Genomic DNA, 18,057 nt, shown 5'->3' with positions numbered 1-18,057 from the left:
ATGAAAACATGAAATGTCAGTCCAATTTGCATAAGAGAGTGATGTACCCAAATCCTGTCATCTTGGGTGCATGCGGCGGCCGACGCAGCTTCCGCGCCAACGTGCGGCCAGCCGGCCCCCCAAAGCCCCCTAGGCCCTTGCCTCCTCCAAACGATGACTCCACGCCACCCCCAATCCTAAATTGTCACTCGATTTCAAAGATTGCAACGATAGGTGCAACTGCAGTGGACACACAGCTTGCCAAAATACCTGCAGCTCCTGTCACCCGGCGACTTCTGGCTCTGCCCGTGCTGCCACTCCATGCCCCTCCAGCAGCTCGGCGGGCACCCCCGCCCGCCGCAGCCAGCTCACGTGCAGCGGCGTGGGCCCCATATCCAGAAGCGCGCCGTTGCGCCACCGAAACTCCGCGAGCGCCATGTCCCTGCTCGGCACCGCTGACGATATGCTGACGCTGTACTCCACAAGCGCCGCCACGACGCGCTCGGCTCCGGCCGGGGCCTCCAGGGCTGCCGCCGCCTCGGCCGCCTCAGGGCCGGCGCCTGCCGCCGCAATGCCGCGCAGCTGCCGGCACAGCGGCGGCAGCAGCTCGGCCGTAAGGGCCGCCACGTCGCCCCGATGCCTGGCGACAATGTCCCCGACCTGCGACCAGCCAGCATATGCGGAGCGTTCAGCGTGGCTGTGCGTGTGTGTATGTGTTGAAAAAAAACAAAAAACGAAGCCCGTGTGTGTATGTGTGTGTGTGCTACCCTGCCGCACCTGCAGTTACCCTGCCACACCTGCAGCCACCAATGAAGCTGAGGCTGGCATGTGTGCCCAGGGCGACCGCTTCCACGTTGCCATGCAGGCTCGGGGACGGCACTCCCACACTCACGTTCATGCCGCCCAGAGCAGCACTCATCATCCAAAACACACACGCCCATAGCAGCTTCTCCACCACGGCGCCGTACATGTCAGCGCCGCCCACCGCACGGCACCGCACGGCGCCGCGCGACAGCGTGCGGCTCACGTGCTGCGCCCACCTGCGGCGACACGCGTGGACACAGCAGCAGCCTATGTGCACGATCATGACTTGCAACTGCATTTGCATTTGCCGGTTAACATCAGCGGCAGGCCTGGAGTACACCTGTAACCGGATATTGGCGCGAGAGCGCGCCGCACTGTGTTAGAAAGCACACGGTAAGGAAACACGCAGGACTGTGTACGGTATGCGATAAGTACCGCAGTTTGTGTACCGTAGATGCCCCTGCCCGTGTCATGTTCACCTCCCAGAAGCCACGGTCCGGAGTCCGTCCTTGGCGGTGCCGTCCGGGCCGGCTGCACAAACAGGGGGACCCATGTGTATGGATGCATGGTCGACGCAAGCCCGCAATCAACGCGCCGCAAATGCTGCTCACCTATGTGTTACTTCAACGCTTGTGGCGCTGTCAAACCGAACCACCCCTGCCGGCCTCACCTGCCATGTACAGTGCCACAAGGGTGACCTCGACGGCAGAGCCCGGCCCTGACGCCTCAGCACCTCCAGCACCCCCGCCATCTCCCCGCGCCGCTTCCGCCTCCCTCCCAGCAGCTGCTGCGGCTCCACCCTCAGCCGCTGCGCCTGCCGCGCTGCCGGGCCCCAGCCGCAGGCTGTTGTGGGCCAGCCACGGCGCCAGCCAGCCGTTTTGAAAGAACACGAGGTCGCACCGCCGATTGCGTGGCGTCTGCTCCAGCACCCAGTCCAGGGCGTCGTTGGTGGTGCACACATAAATTGGGCCCTGCGCCAAACCGGTGTGTTGTGCACGGCGCAGCGGGTGGGTGGCGGTGAAGGGGCTCGTCACAGCCTCCCGAGAGGTATGCATGCCGGTAAACCGCAAACCACATGCGGCAAGGACACAGCACACGCTCTGCTCAGTGCCTACTTGGCCATGCGGGTCCACAGCCCCGGACTGGCGGGTAACGACGGCGCCGAGCTCCGCCCCCAGCATGCCGGCGATGGCCTGGGCAGGGGGCCAAGCCGTGGGGCCAAGCAGGACCGATGTGAACTGGTTGGTGGAAGGCCAGCTAGCGGGCGACACGGCTAGTTGCGCTGGTCGGGTATGCGCATGGGCTAAATGGTGGGCTGTGTATGCTCCATTTGTATGCCCAGGTCATTAAGCGCACCTTTCCGACGCGCCCTGGCCCAATTAGCGTTGCCATCGTGTGCGCGTGCACAGCTTCTCCGGCCATTACCGCCGGTCTGACTGTCAAATGAGTATTTGTGCTAGTCAGGTACGTATTGCGGCTAGGTTTACAACAGGGGGCCACGCCCTTGATAGGCGCTTGCATTTGCGTACCTCGGCCTTCGCAGGTATGATAGAGGCAGCAATGGATACATAAATTACGAGTAAGCAGCCAAATGTGGCAGCATGCATGCGGACAGGGATAACAATGCCAGCAGAAGCACCCACTCATCGTCCCCACTCTTGTTCCCCCTGCCTCCCCCCCTTTCCTCATGTCCTTGTTCATCACGCCCACTTTGTCCTCTGATGTCCCCATCTCACTATTCTCCGCCGCTCACTACGCTCTACTATACTTGACGGATCCTGCCACACTATAATCAACCGCGCACACTGTGCACGCCTCACTCACCTCTAGGCTTCACTGCGCATACCGGTGCCCCACTGCACTGCACGCACCGGTGCCACACCTGAGCACAGAACTCGAACTCGCTTGCATATCAAAGGCCGCATACCTCTCTTCAAGGCTAAATCTCTGCATATTCATGGCTCTGGCTGCAGCTCCTTTTCAGCCGGCGGCTTGGCAGTGCCTGCCTATTCCACCAAGGCGCTGCAACCCAAACCACCGCGTGCACCGCGTTTCCCTCATTCCTCATCCTCCGGGGGCGGATACTTCTTGGCCTGCTCTTTTACCCGTCTGCAAGAAGACAAACACAGACATCGTGTCAAGGGATGCGTTGGCAAGGGGTGTGATCCCAGCGCACCTTGAGAAAACAGTGAACACGCATATGTGCCCACAACCCGCACGCCCGCTTACCGCTCATACGCCGCAGGGTCCTTCTTCAGCAGCTCACAAGCCGGCGCCTGTGGAGCCATGCCAGCAAGGGCAGCCAAACCCCTCATGCTCTTACACGCGTAACGGCACGGGGCTGTATGGGCCAGATACACTATGGTGCGCGTGCGACGCCATCAGACCAACACCTGCATAGGTCCCTACATGGATTCCAGACACACCTCCGATGCACAGGCCCCTACAGGCCCCTTCACAACTGGCAACAAGCCGCACGCACCTGCGCTGGCGAGTAGACGTTGGGCGACTTGAGCAGCTCCTGGATACCCTGGACGATCTGTGTGTGCGTATGTTAGCCGGTGGAAAGGTGACAGCCACGACCACTCTGTCTGGACCGGGACTGGCTCCCCACCACGGCCCGGCTCCCACTGAAGCCCCCTTCGCCGTTTCCATCATAGCCGCACACCGCCCGCCGGGGGCTGCCGCCCGCACTCCTCCTTGACAGTGCGGTACCGCGCTCACCTGCACGATGTTGATGCTGGGCGCCCACTGGCCCCCCAGCTCCGTGTCGTTGTCCAGCAGGCTCAGACACACCATGCCGCTGGGGTACACGTTTCTACAAGGAGGGTGTGGAGGGAGGGAAGGGGAGACTGGGTCAGAAGCCATTGCACGAGGTGGCGGGGGGGCCAGCAGCGGCAGCAGCAGCACGCATCGTAAGTGGACACGCAGCCCGCTTGATCGTGGGCTGTCCGTAGGCGACTGGGCGTAACTCCCTTGTGCCCATGTTGGAGCACTAGGTTGACTGGCAACATAACTACATGGGGCTACTCACGGATGGAAGAAGCCGGCTGGGAACTTGCACTCGGGCGGGTTGTCGGGGTAGGAGTCCGGGAAGGCCATGCTCAAGGGATAGCAGCCGCCCTCCCAGGCCGTCTTCTCCGGCCCTGGTATCCGGCATTCCCACCGTGTCAGGTCAATGCTCCCGTCCTCGCGGGTCAATGGTTTCCCCACAAAGCCGTACGGCCTGTAACAGAGGCGCGGTGACGGAGGAGGGTCGACCAGGTGAGCAAACCAGGGAGCGGCACAGCGCCGCGTGTTGGTTGGGTCCTCGCTGCGAGGTTCTCATATCCCTCGTGCTCTTATCTTTTTTCTCAACCACACACCTGTTTTTACGAAAGAGTTTGCGTTCCTCGAGCAAGCGCTGAGATGCCATGAACACGCCCGAGCCTGCTGGCTTTTGCTATGCCCGTAAACGCCAGACTGAACTAAATGAAGCAGTCAAAGTGATTGGATAGCCCGATGACAAGCAGAAAACCTCTGCAGCGAAACCAAGTTCGGCTGTGACACAGCCCTTCGCGCGCAAATTTACGCGTACTTAGACGGGTGTGCCAGTGTTGTAGTGAGGAAGATATCGTTAAAACCATCGATGTGCACGCTATATGCACACACATCTGTCCCTGTCTGTCGTGCGTATTTCCCTCCGATCAGCCACGCCCCCGCCCCCCCGCCCCCGACTGGCACTGTAGACGCCCGCAGAAAGTTTCCACGCACCCTCGATTCGCTCTTACACCGTTGCGCATTCTCGGTGCCTTGATACGTGCCTTGAAATGTAAGTGTGAGCTTTTATGCGTCCTAAAAAAAGATACTATCTGTGGTTGGAGCCATCCAACGCCATACCCAGCGTATACTGTGCGACCTATGCCGTGCTGACTACCTTTGGAGACGTGCCTTCAGCAATGTGCCAATGTCTTATGCTTTTTGGGACACTCCTCCTGAGCCCCACGCCCACGGCCACCGCCTGCCTGACCTAGATGTTAACGGCTTGCGCCGTCCACAGCGCCCCGGTGGCGCAGCACAGCGCCTGTGCCACAAGCACCGCCTCCTCCATCACCGCCGTACCCGCGCCCCACACACGGCCGCCCGCCCGCCATGCATCCCACGCCGCGCCCTGCTGCTGCCGCCCCTCCCCCTGCCCTTCCTCTCCATCGCCGCTGCCGCTGCCACTGGTCCCCAGCCCCACAGCGGTGACGCAAGCGCTGCCGCCCGTGGCCTGCTGCGCCCCCGCGGCCCGCCTGTCTGCCGGCAGCGCCACCAGCAGCTTCTTGTCCACACCCAGCACCGCGCAGGCCTCGGCGCATACGCCCTCCACCAGGCGCGGCGCCGCCAGCACGCTCCCGCCCTCGTCCGCCCCTTTGCCCGCCGCCGGCTCCACCGCGCCGCCACCAGCTCCCGCCGCATCACCAGCAGCAGCTGTAGCAGCAAGAGCAGCAGTAGCGGTGCCGCTGGCTGCTGTCAGGCCGTCCCCATGCAGCATGACCACCACCACGTGCCGGTCCGCATCCATCAGCGGAGCCAGCCGCCGCAGCGCCACCAGTAGCCGCCGAGACTCGCCGCCTGGCTGCTTCAGCGCCGCGCGCACGCCCGTACCCTCCTCCCCGCCCGTACCCCGGCCTCCTCCCACGACTGCTGCCGCCGCTGCCGCGCCGTCCTCGTCCGCGGGGCCAGCGGGCGGCGGCGCGATCAGCGCCTCAATCGCCGCCGCCTCCTGGCCGCCGCCACCACTGCCACCGCCGTCAAGGCTGAGCGAGGTGAACACGAACTGTGCTGCCGCCAGGCCACCGCGCAGCAGCAGCTCCTCCGCCTGCGCCAGGTCTCCGGCCAGGGCGGCGGCGGTGGCGGCGTCGTGCACGTGGTCAGGGCTGGTGGCGCCGCCGTCCACCAGAGCCTGGCCGGTAAGGGGGCGGAGGGGGAATGGCCGGATGGCGGGATAGGGCACCAGAAGGGTGATAATTGCCAACGGTTGGAGGGGCAGCTGGAACAACGGATGGGAAAAGTTTCGGGCATTGTGGCGGAGAGTTTTTGTCAACTGACGCTGATCATGGGGTAGCAGCACAGCTTTCCGCAGTGGCAGCGGCCGCACAATTGACAGGCCCTAAAAGCACGGGCAAAATGACGCATGGCCGGCACGGCAACCAAGTAGGGGGCAGCATAGCGCATGACGACCATGACCGGCAGATTGCGGTGGAGCCTGGGGTCAGACTGTGGGGAGTCCGAATCAGTGTCAATGCCGGAGACTTTCCCAACCATGTCAAGGATCCACCCGCACACAACGGCGCCGAAGCATCAAGGTTCCCTTCCGGTGGGCACCCGAACATCACACAAATTTAATGGGTGCGCTGTAACAGCGCGATTCAATATAGTAAGATTCGGTTAATAATTATGGAGCTGCCCGAACCCCCCGGACCAAGTTCCGCAAGGTCGCTTCAGCAATCGACCGATGGTGGGTGGCAACTATTTGATTTGGTGCTATTGCATCCAGCTTGCTCTACTCGCCAACCAAAGACATTCTCTAGAACATCAGAAAACTACAAAGACTTCGCTGTAGCGCGACGAGTCACTGACGTGTGCGAGCTGTCGCGCGCGTTTGGGCAAGCTGTCGGACAATATGCAGACCGAGCCGCTAGTTTCCAAGCTCACTTGTTTAACTTAGTTAAATGACCATGCCCGGACTTTGGAGTCTCACTGCAACAGCTGCTAAACTCACCCGGAGCAGGCACTGCAGCGAGGCGTCCTTGCGCGTCTCCACCTTCATCACGGCCACCGCGCCCAGCCCGTCCAGCACGCCCAGCCCGTCCGGCAGCGCCATCACGTCCAGCGCCGGCGATGCCAGCAGCTCGTGGCCCAGGTAGTAGTGCCGCAGCGGCGTCAGGTGCTCGTCCAGCTCGTACACCAGCGGGCAACCCACGGGGATCTCCAGCTGCACGATGTCCTGTGAGTAAGCGTGACATGGAGGACAGGGTTGCGGCAGGTGGGGAAGGAGAGCGATGGGTGCGTGGCGAAGCGGTGCGGTGGTATCCATAGTTGCGATGGTCCGTCCCAGGCTCCCAGCATGCGCCACCAAGCGGGCTGCTCCAGAATGAGGGACTGGAATGCCGCCACTTGACTGCCCCACGACGTCCCAACTACACCCGGCCCACATGATGGCCAGCCCTTCCTACCGCTCCCCACCCGCCATGCACGCCGACCGACATTGCCAGACCGCTCCGCCCCCGCCCACCTGGTCGCTGATGCGGTCCAGGTGCTTGACAATGCCGCGCAGGCTGTTGCCGTGTGCCGCCACCAGCACCCGCCGGCCGCGACACACCGCGGCCGCGATGTCGCTGTGCCAGAAGGGCAGGCTGCGAGCCACACAGTCCTGTACACATGCACATACACAGCGATGGCGATGGCGGGGAGGCAGGGCGCCCGGTCATGGGGTGAGAAGCGGGACCCGTGGGCCGGTTGGTCCATGGCTGCAGCCCCAGCTAGCAAGGGCTGCAAATGGGTAAATTGCTCCACTACACACACACCAATCCAGCCACGCCCCCCACATGGCCACATGCGCAAACCGGGCGTTCTTGGTGTTCCCCCTTACCTTGAGGCTCTCAGTGGCGGGCAGGTCCTCATCCGCCAGGTCGCCGTACCGCACATCGAACCTGAATGCGTGGCATCCGTGACAACACACCCCCGTAACTTGTGCGTGATCACATCAGGGCACATGGAGCGCGCCGGCAGGTCAAGGCGGCGACACGCGCGGCAGGCAGGCAGGTAGGTGGGTGGGGGCATGGTGTTGGGTGGGCAGGCGGCGTACATTAAGGCTAGGTAGGGATGGCACGGCGCCACAGCCTGGCGGGAGGGGCCAGGCCAGCAGGGCGTGGACACACGCGCCAGGACGCACCGGGGGTGGCGCGGGTCGTTCGGCTCCAGGGGCGGCGGACGTGTGTCGTAGCTGCGGCGCCAGATGTGCACCTGTGCACACCCAGGGTTGGAAGATAAGGAAGAAAAGTAAGAAACGGACGACGCCGAAGCATCAAGGCTACTTGTTTAGCGGCGGGAAACGTGTATTGACCTGGACGTAGAGGTGATTGACACAGCAGCAATAGGCGCCTAGAGCCGCCTCGCTGCTGTTCCCTGCGGCACCCAGCTGCAGCGCCGCACCTGCTCCTCGCCGTGTTTGGCCGCCGTCTCCGCCTTGTTCAGCCCCTGCAGGGCGCCGTAGTGCCGCTCGTTCAGACGCCAGCTCTTGACCTGTAGGCGGGCGTCAGCAGCAGGCGGGCAGCGGGGGGGGGCACATGTGGGTGGGTGGGTGGGTGGGGGGGCCAGGCGATGTGCAGGTGGGCGGGTGTTGGCACACTACCGGGGCTCCCTCCTTCCCCATGCCCTCTCCGCACCACCCCAACGCGCCACCCATCCCCATTCCCCCCCTCCCCAACCGTCCCCCAACCCCCTCTCCCCAACCCCTCCACCTCCTGCACGTGCAGCAGCCCCATGGCTCCCTCCAGGATGTGTGCGGTGCGCACCGCCCGCCGCAGCACGCTGGTGAACACCAGGTCGAAGCGGAAGTGGTGCGCGGCCAGCAGCCGGCCCGCAGCCAGGGCCTGCCGCTCGCCCTGAACCGTACACGGGGAGCGAGGTGATGAGGGTGTGAGGGGCAAGGCACGTCGGTGGGTGGGTGGGTGGGTGGATGGGTGGGTTGAGTGTAGGGAGCGGAGTCAGGGAAAGGGCGGCTTCGCTGCGTTTACCAGAAGCAGCAGCACATGGGAAGGGATGGTGGTGCGGGCAAGCCGCTCGCTAGCTGGTCAGAGCGTTTGCTGGGCTGTGTGTGGCCTCAGGTCCACAGCGCAGCTGCTCACATGACATGACATGACCCGAGGACAGTTCTGGAACGCTGACGGCTACAGCCTGCCCTTTGGTCCCCTTGATCGTTGGACCCTTCCCCTTCACCTCGGCCCTCCCGCACTTCCTACACAGGCCACGGCCAGAGGCGCACACACGCGTCCCGCACTACCGCCTGATGGATGGATGGCCCCCCAGCAGCCCCGGTTCCATCCGCCTACAGACACTGCAGCTGCATGCCGTGCCGCCAGCCGAGCCCTCCAGCAGCCCCTTCATCACAGGCCCCCCACCTACGTACCTCGGGTGTGAGGTCCACGTCCGTCCAGCCTGTGAAGCGGTTGCTCAGGTTCCAGGCAGACTGGCCGTGCCGGATCAGCACCAGCGTGTGGGCAGGAGCAGAGGCAGGTTTGGAGGCAGGGGTGGCGTGGACGGAGGCGGCAGCGGGGGCAGCGGGGGCGGCTGCACCACCACAAGGCCCGGCGTGGCCGCCGGGCTGCTCCGGATGCCGTGGCTGCATCTTTATGTGGAGCAGCAATTCAGGTGAGTTGAGTTTGAGGGCTGCTGGCTTAGCTCGGGCTCGTTGAAGGTGTTTGGCTTGTTGCCAAATTAAACCAGGGGGCCAGTCGGGCTTGCTGGTGCAAGCGGCGGGTCGGACAGCGCTAACGTTCTGTTTTCTCACAGTCTGTGAAAGTAGTTCGAGCGTCTGTGAAGTGATTCCTCCCGGGCCTGAGGCTGCGCTATATTGGTTTGGGCAGGGCAGGAGTGCAGAGCGACTATGACGTATGCTTGCCCGCGGGTCCCGGCCGCAGCTGTCAGCTATTGCTTCCGGTACACTCGCTGGTGTGCGCTGCCGCCTTCAGGACACGCTCGGTTCGTTTTTAAACCTTTGCTGCTTATTATCGCGTCAGAAGGAAGGTGCCAGCAGCAAAACGAATCGAGCGAAGCGGCTCGTGTTGTGTCGCAGCGCGCCGCAGGTCCCCCACCGTCACCCTTCGCGCGCGCTTCGACGCCGTAGGTGCCACGTCGACTGCCGCCACACCGCGCCGCCTTCATGTTGAAGACAGAGCCCTCTAACAGCACGGCGGGCGCCGGTACGTGCGTAACCCCCCACACTCAGTGACAGCGGGTCAAAGGCCGGGGGGTTTACCTCGGAGAGAGACCTCGGACCTCTCGATCCATTCTGCCGTATTCCCTGGCGTGGCTTGTCGAGTGGGCGCGGCTTGGTATAAGCCAAGACTTCCTTACGCCACCCCAAACCAGCACCTACCGTCATCACGAAAGAAGTGCACTTACTCCCCGCCCCTTGACTGCGCCTGCTCTTCTAGCACTTGAACTAGAGTTCGACTTCGGAGACATGCGGCGACGCCTACGAGACGCTCAGCTGAGCAATAGAAGCGCAACCTCCCTAGCGGCACCACTGCCGCTGCTGCTGTTGCTGGGGCTGCTGTCGAGCGCCGCGCTGGGTCAACAGCTGTCACCGGCCCGACCTCCGCCACATCACGCTCATCAGGCAGCAGCAGCAGAAGCGGGTCCCAGCTACGGCGATGGGTTCTGCACCAGACGCGGCGGCGACTTGACTGTGGCGCTGCCGCCAGTGGTGGGTGGACGTCTCGCGGCCTTTTGCCCGGGTCCTCTGCTAGAGACGCAGCCGCCTTCGCCCGCCGCCGCGCGGCCGCGTGTGGCAGCATCTGCCCAACCCGCCGACGGCCTTGACAGGGCCGGTACTTGGGAGGCTTCCGCGCCTTGCAGCAGCAGCGGCAGTAGCTGCCGACACGATAGTGGCAGTAGCAGCAGCCACGACGACAGTGGCAGTAGCGGCAATGCTAGCCACGAGGCAGGGGGCACGGCTGCTTTGCGGCGGCTGTGGGCGGCGGTGCGTGCCGGCGCCGCCACAGGCCGGTGGCAAGGCGGGCTGGCGGCGCGGACGTCGTCGGCGCCTGCTGGGTTGTGGCGGGGGGCGGTGGTGCTGCTGCGTAAGGCCGTGCTGACGGTGCTGGCGGCGCCGCTACTGCTGTGCGTGGCGCTGTGGTGAGCTGGGGGGTGAAACGGGGGCAAAACGGGGGGCTAAGGGCAGTTTCTTAGCAGCGTAACAGTCGTGTCTTTGGTGTTTTGGGGGGGAGGGGGACTGGAGGGTATGACGGCTGCTACAGCCAGACCCAAATCAAGAACAAGACCTCAAGCCTTTGCAACAGTGGCCCACGCTCGCTCCCACACTTCTCAACCCCACTTGCCACCCTTTCGCACCCCCATCCCCGTTTACTTTGGATTTGGGCTAACCTACCCCCAATCCCAACCCCCGGTACCCCCACCTGCAATCCCGCCCTTCCCGCTATTATCGCTTGCAACTGTTGCCTCTGCCTGTGCTCCGCTAGTGCAGCTTGCTTGGTTTGGTTTAGTTTGGGCTGGCATTTACACCCGCCCGCTCCCCACCTGCCCCCCTCCTGCTCCCCCCTTTTCCCTCCCCCCAATGTTCCAGGTTGCGCTCGCTGCTGCTTCCCCGCTACGACCTGGACTCCATTCCGGGCCCCTGGCCGCACGCGCTGCCGCTGCTGGGCAACATGCTGTCCGTGCTGCGCCCCGACTTCCACCGCGTGCTGCTGCGCTGGGCCGACCAGTACGGCGGCGTGGTGCGGATCAAGTTCCTGTGGCAGGTGGGGTGGGGTGGGGGCTTAGGGTTTGTTTTGGGGCGGTTGAGAAAGTGAAGGGGAAGGGAGAGGGGAATGGAGGGAGGGGAGGGGAGGGAGGGAGGGAAGGGGTGGAGCTCCACCCATTTCTCGAGGGTAACTAAACGAGGGTGGACTGCGGCAGGGGCAGTGGCCCACCCATCCTACCCCAACCCCAACCCTCACCCTCATTCTCATCATAAGCCTGACCCGCGCCACACACGCCACACGTGCGCCCCCCACACACACGTGTCAGGACTCGCTGCTGGTGACCGACCCCGCGGCGCTGGCGTCCATCTGCGGCCGCGGCGAGGGCGCCTGCGACAAGGCCGCCGCCATCTACACGCCCATCAATGGTGGGGCGGGCTGGGTGCTAATTGGATGGTGTTGTTGGAGCTGGTGTTGTAGGGGCTGGTGCGCTGGAGCCGCAGGTGTGTGGTAGGTGTGTTGGCGCGGCGTTTCATTATCGTGTTGTGTGACTGGCGCGGCTGTAGCGATTGTGCGGCAACGCACACGACCAGCGCGATCACCTCCAGAGCCCTGGTATGATAATATAGGTGCATGTGCATGGCTCATCAAGTTCAACACCTCCTGTCTCCTGCGCTGCCGGTCTGATCCCGATACTCCTCTGCTCCCCCCCGCCCCGTCCCTCCCTCACACACACACACACACACATACACATACGCCCCCCCCCATGCAGCCATGTGCACCCCCAGGGGCCACGTGAACTTGCTGACCAGCCCCGCCAACGACGCCTGGCGGGCGGTGCGCAAGGCGGTGGCCGTGTCCTTCTCCTGGAACAACATCAAAAACAAGTTCCCCATCATCAGGTGGGAATAATCGGCTGCGCGTGTGCATGTGCGTGTTTGTGTGCGTGCTTTTTTTGCATGGGACAGGGACAGCGACCAGAGATTGACACAGCCAGTCCGCTGGTTGGCTGAGGATTGTTGGTCGTGCACGGGATCAATGGCCCACGGGGTCAATGGCCCATCGCGGCCGCCAAACTACCTTCCCACATTCCCGCCCGCAGCCCCCTCCCCACACACTTAACCACACACAACCACACACACACACACTTTACCCCCCCCCTCAGGGACCGCACCTCCGAGCTGGTGGAGTGGCTGCGCGCCGAGGGCCCGGCCGCCAGTGTGGACGTGGACCAGGCGGCGCTGCGGGTCACCCTGGACGTCATCGGGCTGGTGCGGCAGCAGGAGGGGAGGGGGGAGGGGGCGGGTGGGGAGGGTGAGGGGTGGGGGTAGGGTGCGTGGGGGTTTGTGTGGCGGGGGTGGGGTGGGGAGGATGGCCTCCTTCGCTGTTGTGGCCGGACCCCTGACGACGGCACTACTGCAGCGCCAGCCCCTGACCTGCTGCAACACCACGACGCATGGCGGCGTCACGACTGCGCCCGGCATTATCTGCCCTCCCCTCCTCCCACCTCTCCCCTGCACCGAACGCCTCTGCCTGTGCTCCTGGTTTAGTTTGAGCTGGTATTTACAACCCCCCAGTGCATCCTGTACCGCTTTTACAACCATCTTTGCAACCCTCCTCCCACCCCAACCCCCACCCCAAACCTCCCAGACCGCCTTCGGCCACGACTACGGCTGCGTGCGGCTGCGTCAGGTGCCTCCCGAGCACCTGATCCGGGTGCTGCCGCGCGCCTTCACCGAGGTCATGAGGCGCATCGCCAACCCGCTGAGGGCGCTGGCGCCACGACTGGTCAAGAAGGGGACCAAGGGTGCGTTTAGGGGGAGGGCTGAGGTGGAGGAGGGCTGCGGGGGGTACAGCGGGGGAGGCGGGTGTGATTGGGGCAGTGAAGATGGCGCCCTCAACCCGCACACACCGTCTGCCCTGTAGCACGCACGTGCACTCAACCCACACACGCACCATCCGCCCTGCAACCCCATACGCCACCACCACCACCACCACCACCACCACCACCAACCATCCCTCCTCGTATATATCCTCCCTAACTCGCCACCTCTTCTACTAACTACCTCACCCGCTGACCGTCCACCCGCTCTCCAACTTCCAACAACTCTACCTCCCTTCCTTCCACCCTCCAAACCCTCACTCTTTCCCCAGCCACCCGCACCCACCCCTCCACACCCACCCCCCAACCCCCCAACCCATACCCCACACTCCCACGCCCCCTCCCCCCAGGCCTGCAGGCCTTCCGTGACTTCCAGGCGCACATGCAGCAGCTGCTTCGCGAGGTGCTGGACCGCGGCCCGCCGCCGCCCGAGGACACAGACATCGGCGCGCAGCTGTGGCGGGCGCTGGACGCCAGCCGCCGCCAGGCGGAGCGCGAGGCGGCGGCGGCGTCGACGGAGGGAGGCGCAACGGGTCGGCGGCGGCGGGCGGTGCAGCCCGCTATCACGGAGGAGCGCATCCTGTCAGAGGTGGGAGTGCGGGCGTGGGACTGATGGAATCGTGGCTGGTCAAGTTTCTTGTCTTTAGCGCTTGTAATGCCGATGGCGCCCGCTGACGAACTATGGCTCATCATGTTGATTTGTCTGTAGCGCTGTGCGTTACGCTTTTACTGTCGATGACGCCCCTGCCTGCCCCCCTGCCTCTGCCCCCCTGGCTGTTGCAGATCGGCATCCTGTTCGTGGAGGGCTTTGAGACCACCGGCCACACTATCAGCTGGACACTCTTCAACATAGCCACCACACCCGGTGCGTGCCAGATCACGTGCGTACATGATCGCGTGCGTGCTTGCGCACAGCACTTGCAGCACGCACACGCACACGCACAACCTTCTTCGCTTGCACGCCTTCCTCACCTCCCCTTCTTCCCCCCGCCCAGCCACACACTCCCACCCTACCATCCCCTGCCCTGCCTTGCCCCTGCTTTCATCCCTACCTCCCTGAGCAGGTGTGCAGGAGGCGGTGGCGGCGGAGCTGGGCGGGCTGGGGCTGCTGGTGAGGCCGCACGCCATGGGCGGCCGCGGCGCCGCGCGGCCGCTGGCGCTGGAGGACCTGAAGCGGCTGCCCTACCTGACCGCCTGCGTGAAGGAGGCCATGCGCATGTACCCGGTGGTGTCCATCATGGGCCGCATCACGCAGGTGGGGCGGGGCGGGTGGCTGGATGGATGGGGTGGGGGTGGGTGGGATGAGGTGGTGTGTGTGTGTGGGGGGGGGGGTATGTGTGGGTATGTGTGGGTGGGTGGGTGGGTGGGTGGGGTGCGATACCCGCTCCACCCTCCGCCGTCCACTTGGCATGACAAAAGGTCGCTTTGTTGTGTCCAACCTCCGCCTCCCTGTCTCGCTGCCGCCCGCAGCACCCCACGCGTGTGGGCAAGTACCTGGTGCCGGCCGGTACGCCCATCGGCACCGCCCTGTTCGCCATCCACAACACCCGCCACAACTGGACCGACCCCCTGGCCTTCAGGCCCCAGCGCTGGATGGGTGAGAGCAGCAGCGAGCGAGCGAGCGGGCGAGCGAGCGAGCGAGCGAGGGATTCAGGGCGGTGACGGTGGGATGAAGGGGCGCGAAGGCACGAGCAGATGTAGCACTGCCGAGCCTGTAGCAAAGACACACAGCCTGTAGCACTGAGTCTGTAGCATGCCTGCACTGACCGGCCATACCTGAAGCCCAGCGGTCATGAATTATCGCGATGCCCTCTCCAAAGTGGACGAATTCAGTTTGAGGCCCTCGCACCCATCAGTCGCGCAGTGCCCCGAGCTCGATCCAACCTCCCCTGTGAGCCTGTCTTGATGTTCAGACCTGACCTGACCTCGTCCTAGTCTGACTGATGACGTGTCACCTCAGGCGTGCCGCTGGAGACGTATGTGGCCGACATGCGGCCGCGCGAGGGCATCCACCCCACCACCTTCACCACCGCCGCCACCAGCAGCACCGCCAGCAGCACTGCTGCACGCGTCACGGGCAAGGCACGGCCATCACCCTACACCACCACCACCGCCACCAAGGCCACCACCGCCACCACCACCACCGCCGCCACCACCACGACCACCACCACCACGCCAGCAGCTGCCGCCAAGACCGACGCCACTGCCGCCGGCACCGCCGCCGCGGCCACCAAAGGCAGCGGCGGCGGCGGCGGCGGCGGCATCACGGTGGTGGCGGAGCCCGTGGCGGCGGCGCCCGCCGGGCCGGAGGAGGAGGCCGAGGAGGAGGGCGAGGCCGCCGAGGAGGCGGCGGGTGTGAAGCCCACCGGTGCCCCTGCTGCCGCCGCCCCTGTGCCGGCGGGGACCGCGCACGCTGATGGTGGCGATGACACTGACGCCGCCTTTGCGGACGCAACCAGCAGCAGCAGCTTCGCGGCAGCTCCCGTCAGCCGCCGCAGCACCGGGCGCTCGGTGTCGGCGCGGGAGCCCCGCCGCCGTGGCGGAGCGCCGGAGGCTGACGGTGACATGGGCGGCAGCGGCGGCGGTGCGGGCAGCGGCGGTGGTGCGGGTGACGTGAATGGCACGGCCGCTCCTGCTGCTGCGCATGACGCGGCGGGCGCTGCTGTTGTCACCGGAGAGGGCCCACAGCAGCAGCAGCAGCAGCAGCAGCCGGAGCCGGCCAAGATTCGGAGGCAGCCGACGCCGCCTCTGGGGCGGTCATTTTCCGCGGTGGAGCGGCGCGGGGCGCCCGAGGAGCAGGACTGGGACTTTGGCGGCGGCGGTGGCCGTACCGGCATCAGGTGTGTGCACGCATGCGGCGGGGCGCAACCGACGGGAATGGACGAGCTGTCGCTTTCTAGCTAGATGGCGCAAGGGCGTACAGAGTCGGTGCACTCGCAAACCTCCCGCCAGGCGCCCAGCACATTCCGCATGTCCACGTCCTCGCTCTCAATCGCACCCCCATCTTCTCTCCCCCTTCCGCCCCTCCCGCCCCTCCCGCCCGTTGCCCTGCCGCCCCTCCCGCCCCTGCCCCACCTCCCACCACCCCCTGCCCTGCCCTACCGCCCGCTCCCCCTCAGCTACATGCCCTTCAGCGAGGGCCCGCGCTCCTGCGTGGGTCAGTCGCTGGCCAAGCTGGAGGTCATGACGGTGTTGGCCACACTGCTGGCGCACTTCCGGGTGGAGCTGGCGGAGGAGGTGCGTGCGGCGATGGGAGGGCAGGAGGCGGGGGAGAGGGCAGGGGGTTGTGTGCCCGGGCTTAATGAAATAGTTCCATCATCGTTAGAGAGCCCACCGGGGAGAATGAGGGGGAGAGCGGAGGAGGGAGAGGGGAGGAGGGAGAGGGGGAGGGAGGTGTCTTTGGTTGTGTGGGGGTGGGTGGGGTGGGGTATGGAGTTATTATGAAAGCAAACCAGAGAGCACCGGGCTGCACTGCAAGTAGTTAGTTGCCGCCGGGATATGCATGTGGTTGGGGTCGGGTGGCTTGGGGTTTGGGAGGCTGTACATGAGGGAGGGTGCTGCTGCGCATAAAAGGCCGCCCTGCACCGATGTGATTGTTGCCTGCTGGCTGCTGGCTGCTGACTCCGCCCCCCCTGCTGCTGCGTGCAGATGGGTGGGCGCGAGGGAGTGCACAAGCGCGAGAGCACGCACCTCACGCTACAGACGGCGGGCACACGCGGCATCCAAATGCACCTGCACCCGCGCGAGGACGACCCATGATGACCGGGTGGGTGGGTTGGGCTGGCTGCAAGTGAGAGCGCGGTGAGGCAGGGTCAAGCTAGGAACCCAAAATTACAATGTATAGATGTAGTAGTAATGTCAAGCTGATTGGGGGTGCTGGTGTTCAATTGCACATGTATGTGTACGCGGGGGCATGCATGAACTTATTGGAGGGCGTCAACCTTACTTCTGGCAGTGCACAATTGGTGGCATGACTGGGTGCGTTGGTCGGATCCTTTTTTGTGGCACTGCTTTGGGCGACTGACTCGACTGCAACTAGTGTCGACTGGATACTGCTCCTTTTTGGTGCGTGGACTGAGGGATGTGAAGGTGGGTGATTGGTGGTGATGAACACATGCCAAGCTGCCGGCCACACTTTATGGAAAGGCCGGTATATTATTGCGGCGGTGCCTGCCGTACCTAGCAAGCCAGCAAGTGTGCCACAACTAACTCAGGCGGCGTGCGTGGGCCTTCCCGCCCACCACGGCATAGCGCATAAACACTGATCACGCTTTCTGCTGGCGGGCGGAGTGTGCTTGATTGGCCACTTTTTGCCGCGGTGGCAAACGCACGCACACCCGCATGGATTACGCGCATCCAGGCACGCACATTGTCCACACACACGCACACACATGCATGGATGGTCCTTAAGTATGCACTTCTGTCGGGCGTTTTGAATGTGTTAGTTGCTACTGCTTGCCTGTTGATTGCGGCCTTGCCTACCTTTAGCTAGCAAGCTGGTTTATTTGTAGATAAATGCTGACGCCTTTGCATAATTCAGAGCGTGACGTATTAATGGGGCCGTGGGCGGGGCGGTGGGGGGGGGTGTTGAACAGTGCATACCTGTTAATGCATGTGGCGCGAGGCGCTGATGGTTGGAGATTGGATAAGACGTACGCAAGGCGGGGCATGCAAGCAAGCAAGCACGCAAGTGAAGTGGTAGCACCGCACCAGCACCGCAACAGGCAGCTAGCCTACTTATGCGCAACTAAGAACGCCGCTCGATGAGGGTGTTGGGGCGGAGGATGTCTGTGTGTAACCCTGTACGGTACCGTAATTGGTTGGCTGGGGAGCATGTACGGTACGCCGGCGGTCTCAGGTGCGCGGGCGTGTGTTGTAAGATGCTGTTTTCTTCGGGCTTCAATGCTGGCCAGGATCTGCTGAGCACAGCAGTGCCAGCGCCTA

The 18,057-nt window shown here is 64.1% G+C and overlaps 4 protein-coding genes across 5 annotated transcripts; 1 reads left to right on the top strand and 3 right to left on the bottom strand.

Annotated features, from left to right (window-relative positions):
• Window positions 1-34: 34 nt before the first annotated feature.
• Window positions 35-2,206, bottom strand: CHLRE_03g167050v5 (uncharacterized protein). Its single transcript, XM_043060807.1, has 6 exons — window positions 2,140-2,206; window positions 1,899-1,976; window positions 1,454-1,754; window positions 1,263-1,314; window positions 872-1,019; window positions 35-639 (listed from the first exon to the last, which is right to left on the bottom strand). Exons 1-6 carry the CDS (start codon window positions 2,173-2,175, stop codon window positions 262-264), a joined length of 993 nt encoding a protein of 330 aa, XP_042925936.1. The 5' UTR covers window positions 2,176-2,206; the 3' UTR covers window positions 35-261.
• A 48-nt stretch (window positions 2,207-2,254) lies between these two features.
• CHLRE_03g167000v5 (uncharacterized protein) lies at window positions 2,255-4,406 on the bottom strand. The gene is made up of 6 exons (XM_001703469.2): window positions 4,149-4,406; window positions 3,818-4,009; window positions 3,508-3,601; window positions 3,266-3,322; window positions 3,013-3,059; window positions 2,255-2,892 (listed from the first exon to the last, which is right to left on the bottom strand). Exons 1-6 carry the CDS (start codon window positions 4,196-4,198, stop codon window positions 2,841-2,843), a joined length of 492 nt encoding a protein of 163 aa, XP_001703521.1. The 5' UTR covers window positions 4,199-4,406; the 3' UTR covers window positions 2,255-2,840.
• Window positions 4,407-4,537: 131 nt separating this feature from the next.
• CHLRE_03g166950v5 (uncharacterized protein) lies at window positions 4,538-9,556 on the bottom strand. Its single transcript, XM_043060806.1, has 8 exons — window positions 8,939-9,556; window positions 8,325-8,414; window positions 7,963-8,052; window positions 7,703-7,773; window positions 7,400-7,460; window positions 7,043-7,180; window positions 6,530-6,754; window positions 4,538-5,710 (listed from the first exon to the last, which is right to left on the bottom strand). Exons 1-8 carry the CDS (start codon window positions 9,155-9,157, stop codon window positions 4,793-4,795), a joined length of 1,812 nt encoding a protein of 603 aa, XP_042925935.1. The 5' UTR covers window positions 9,158-9,556; the 3' UTR covers window positions 4,538-4,792.
• Window positions 9,557-9,846: 290 nt separating this feature from the next.
• On the top strand, window positions 9,847-18,004 carry CHLRE_03g166900v5 (uncharacterized protein). 2 transcript variants are annotated; one of them, XM_043060805.1, is made up of 15 exons: window positions 9,847-10,237; window positions 10,289-10,668; window positions 11,117-11,291; window positions 11,560-11,659; window positions 12,004-12,133; window positions 12,397-12,502; window positions 12,882-13,038; window positions 13,464-13,702; window positions 13,897-13,978; window positions 14,178-14,368; window positions 14,584-14,710; window positions 15,074-15,953; window positions 16,233-16,350; window positions 16,762-17,202; window positions 17,474-18,004. In XM_043060805.1, exons 1-14 carry the CDS (start codon window positions 9,995-9,997, stop codon window positions 16,870-16,872), a joined length of 3,039 nt encoding a protein of 1,012 aa, XP_042925934.1. In that variant the 5' UTR covers window positions 9,847-9,994; the 3' UTR covers window positions 16,873-17,202; window positions 17,474-18,004. The 2 variants fall into 2 exon arrangements, with proteins under 2 accessions (XP_042925934.1, XP_042925933.1); XM_043060804.1 differs by having other exon boundaries at window positions 9,847-10,668.
• The last annotated feature ends 53 nt before the right edge of the window (window positions 18,005-18,057 follow it).

This window comes from Chlamydomonas reinhardtii, chromosome 3 (genome assembly GCF_000002595.2).
Source record: "Chlamydomonas reinhardtii strain CC-503 cw92 mt+ chromosome 3, whole genome shotgun sequence".
In the NCBI taxonomy this organism is placed as follows: Eukaryota; Viridiplantae; Chlorophyta; class Chlorophyceae; order Chlamydomonadales; family Chlamydomonadaceae; genus Chlamydomonas; species Chlamydomonas reinhardtii.
This window is presented reverse-complemented; position numbering and strand designations above follow the sequence as displayed.

Coding starts and splice junctions, on each gene's coding strand:
- CHLRE_03g167050v5 (XM_043060807.1), bottom strand. CDS start 2,175: ATGGCAACGCTAATTGGGCCAGGGCGCGTCGGAAAG. Junction 1,315..1,453: donor TGTGGCACTGTACATGGCAG/GTGAGGCCGGCA, acceptor CTGTTTGTGCAG/CCGGCCCGGACGGCACCGCC. Junction 1,020..1,262: donor CGGACCGTGGCTTCTGGGAG/GTGAACATGACA, acceptor GTGTCGCCGCAG/GTGGGCGCAGCACGTGAGCC.
- CHLRE_03g167000v5 (XM_001703469.2), bottom strand. CDS start 4,198: ATGGCATCTCAGCGCTTGCTCGAGGAACGCAAACTCTTTCGTAAAAAC. Junction 3,323..3,507: donor CCAGCATCAACATCGTGCAG/GTGAGCGCGGTA, acceptor ACGCACACACAG/ATCGTCCAGGGTATCCAGGA. Junction 3,060..3,265: donor ACGTCTACTCGCCAGCGCAG/GTGCGTGCGGCT, acceptor ATGGCTCCACAG/GCGCCGGCTTGTGAGCTGCT.
- CHLRE_03g166950v5 (XM_043060806.1), bottom strand. CDS start 9,157: ATGCAGCCACGGCATCCGGAGCAGCCCGGCGGCCACGCCGGGCCTTGT. Junction 8,053..8,324: donor CCAGCGTGCTGCGGCGGGCG/GTGCGCACCGCA, acceptor GCCCGCCTACAG/GTCAAGAGCTGGCGTCTGAA. Junction 5,711..6,529: donor CGCTGCAGTGCCTGCTCCGG/GTGAGTTTAGCA, acceptor CTTACCGGCCAG/GCTCTGGTGGACGGCGGCGC.
- CHLRE_03g166900v5 (XM_043060804.1), top strand. CDS start 9,995: ATGCGGCGACGCCTACGAGACGCTCAGCTGAGCAATAGAAGCGCAACC. Junction 13,703..13,896: donor AGGAGCGCATCCTGTCAGAG/GTGGGAGTGCGG, acceptor TGGCTGTTGCAG/ATCGGCATCCTGTTCGTGGA. Junction 16,351..16,761: donor GGGTGGAGCTGGCGGAGGAG/GTGCGTGCGGCG, acceptor TGCTGCGTGCAG/ATGGGTGGGCGCGAGGGAGT.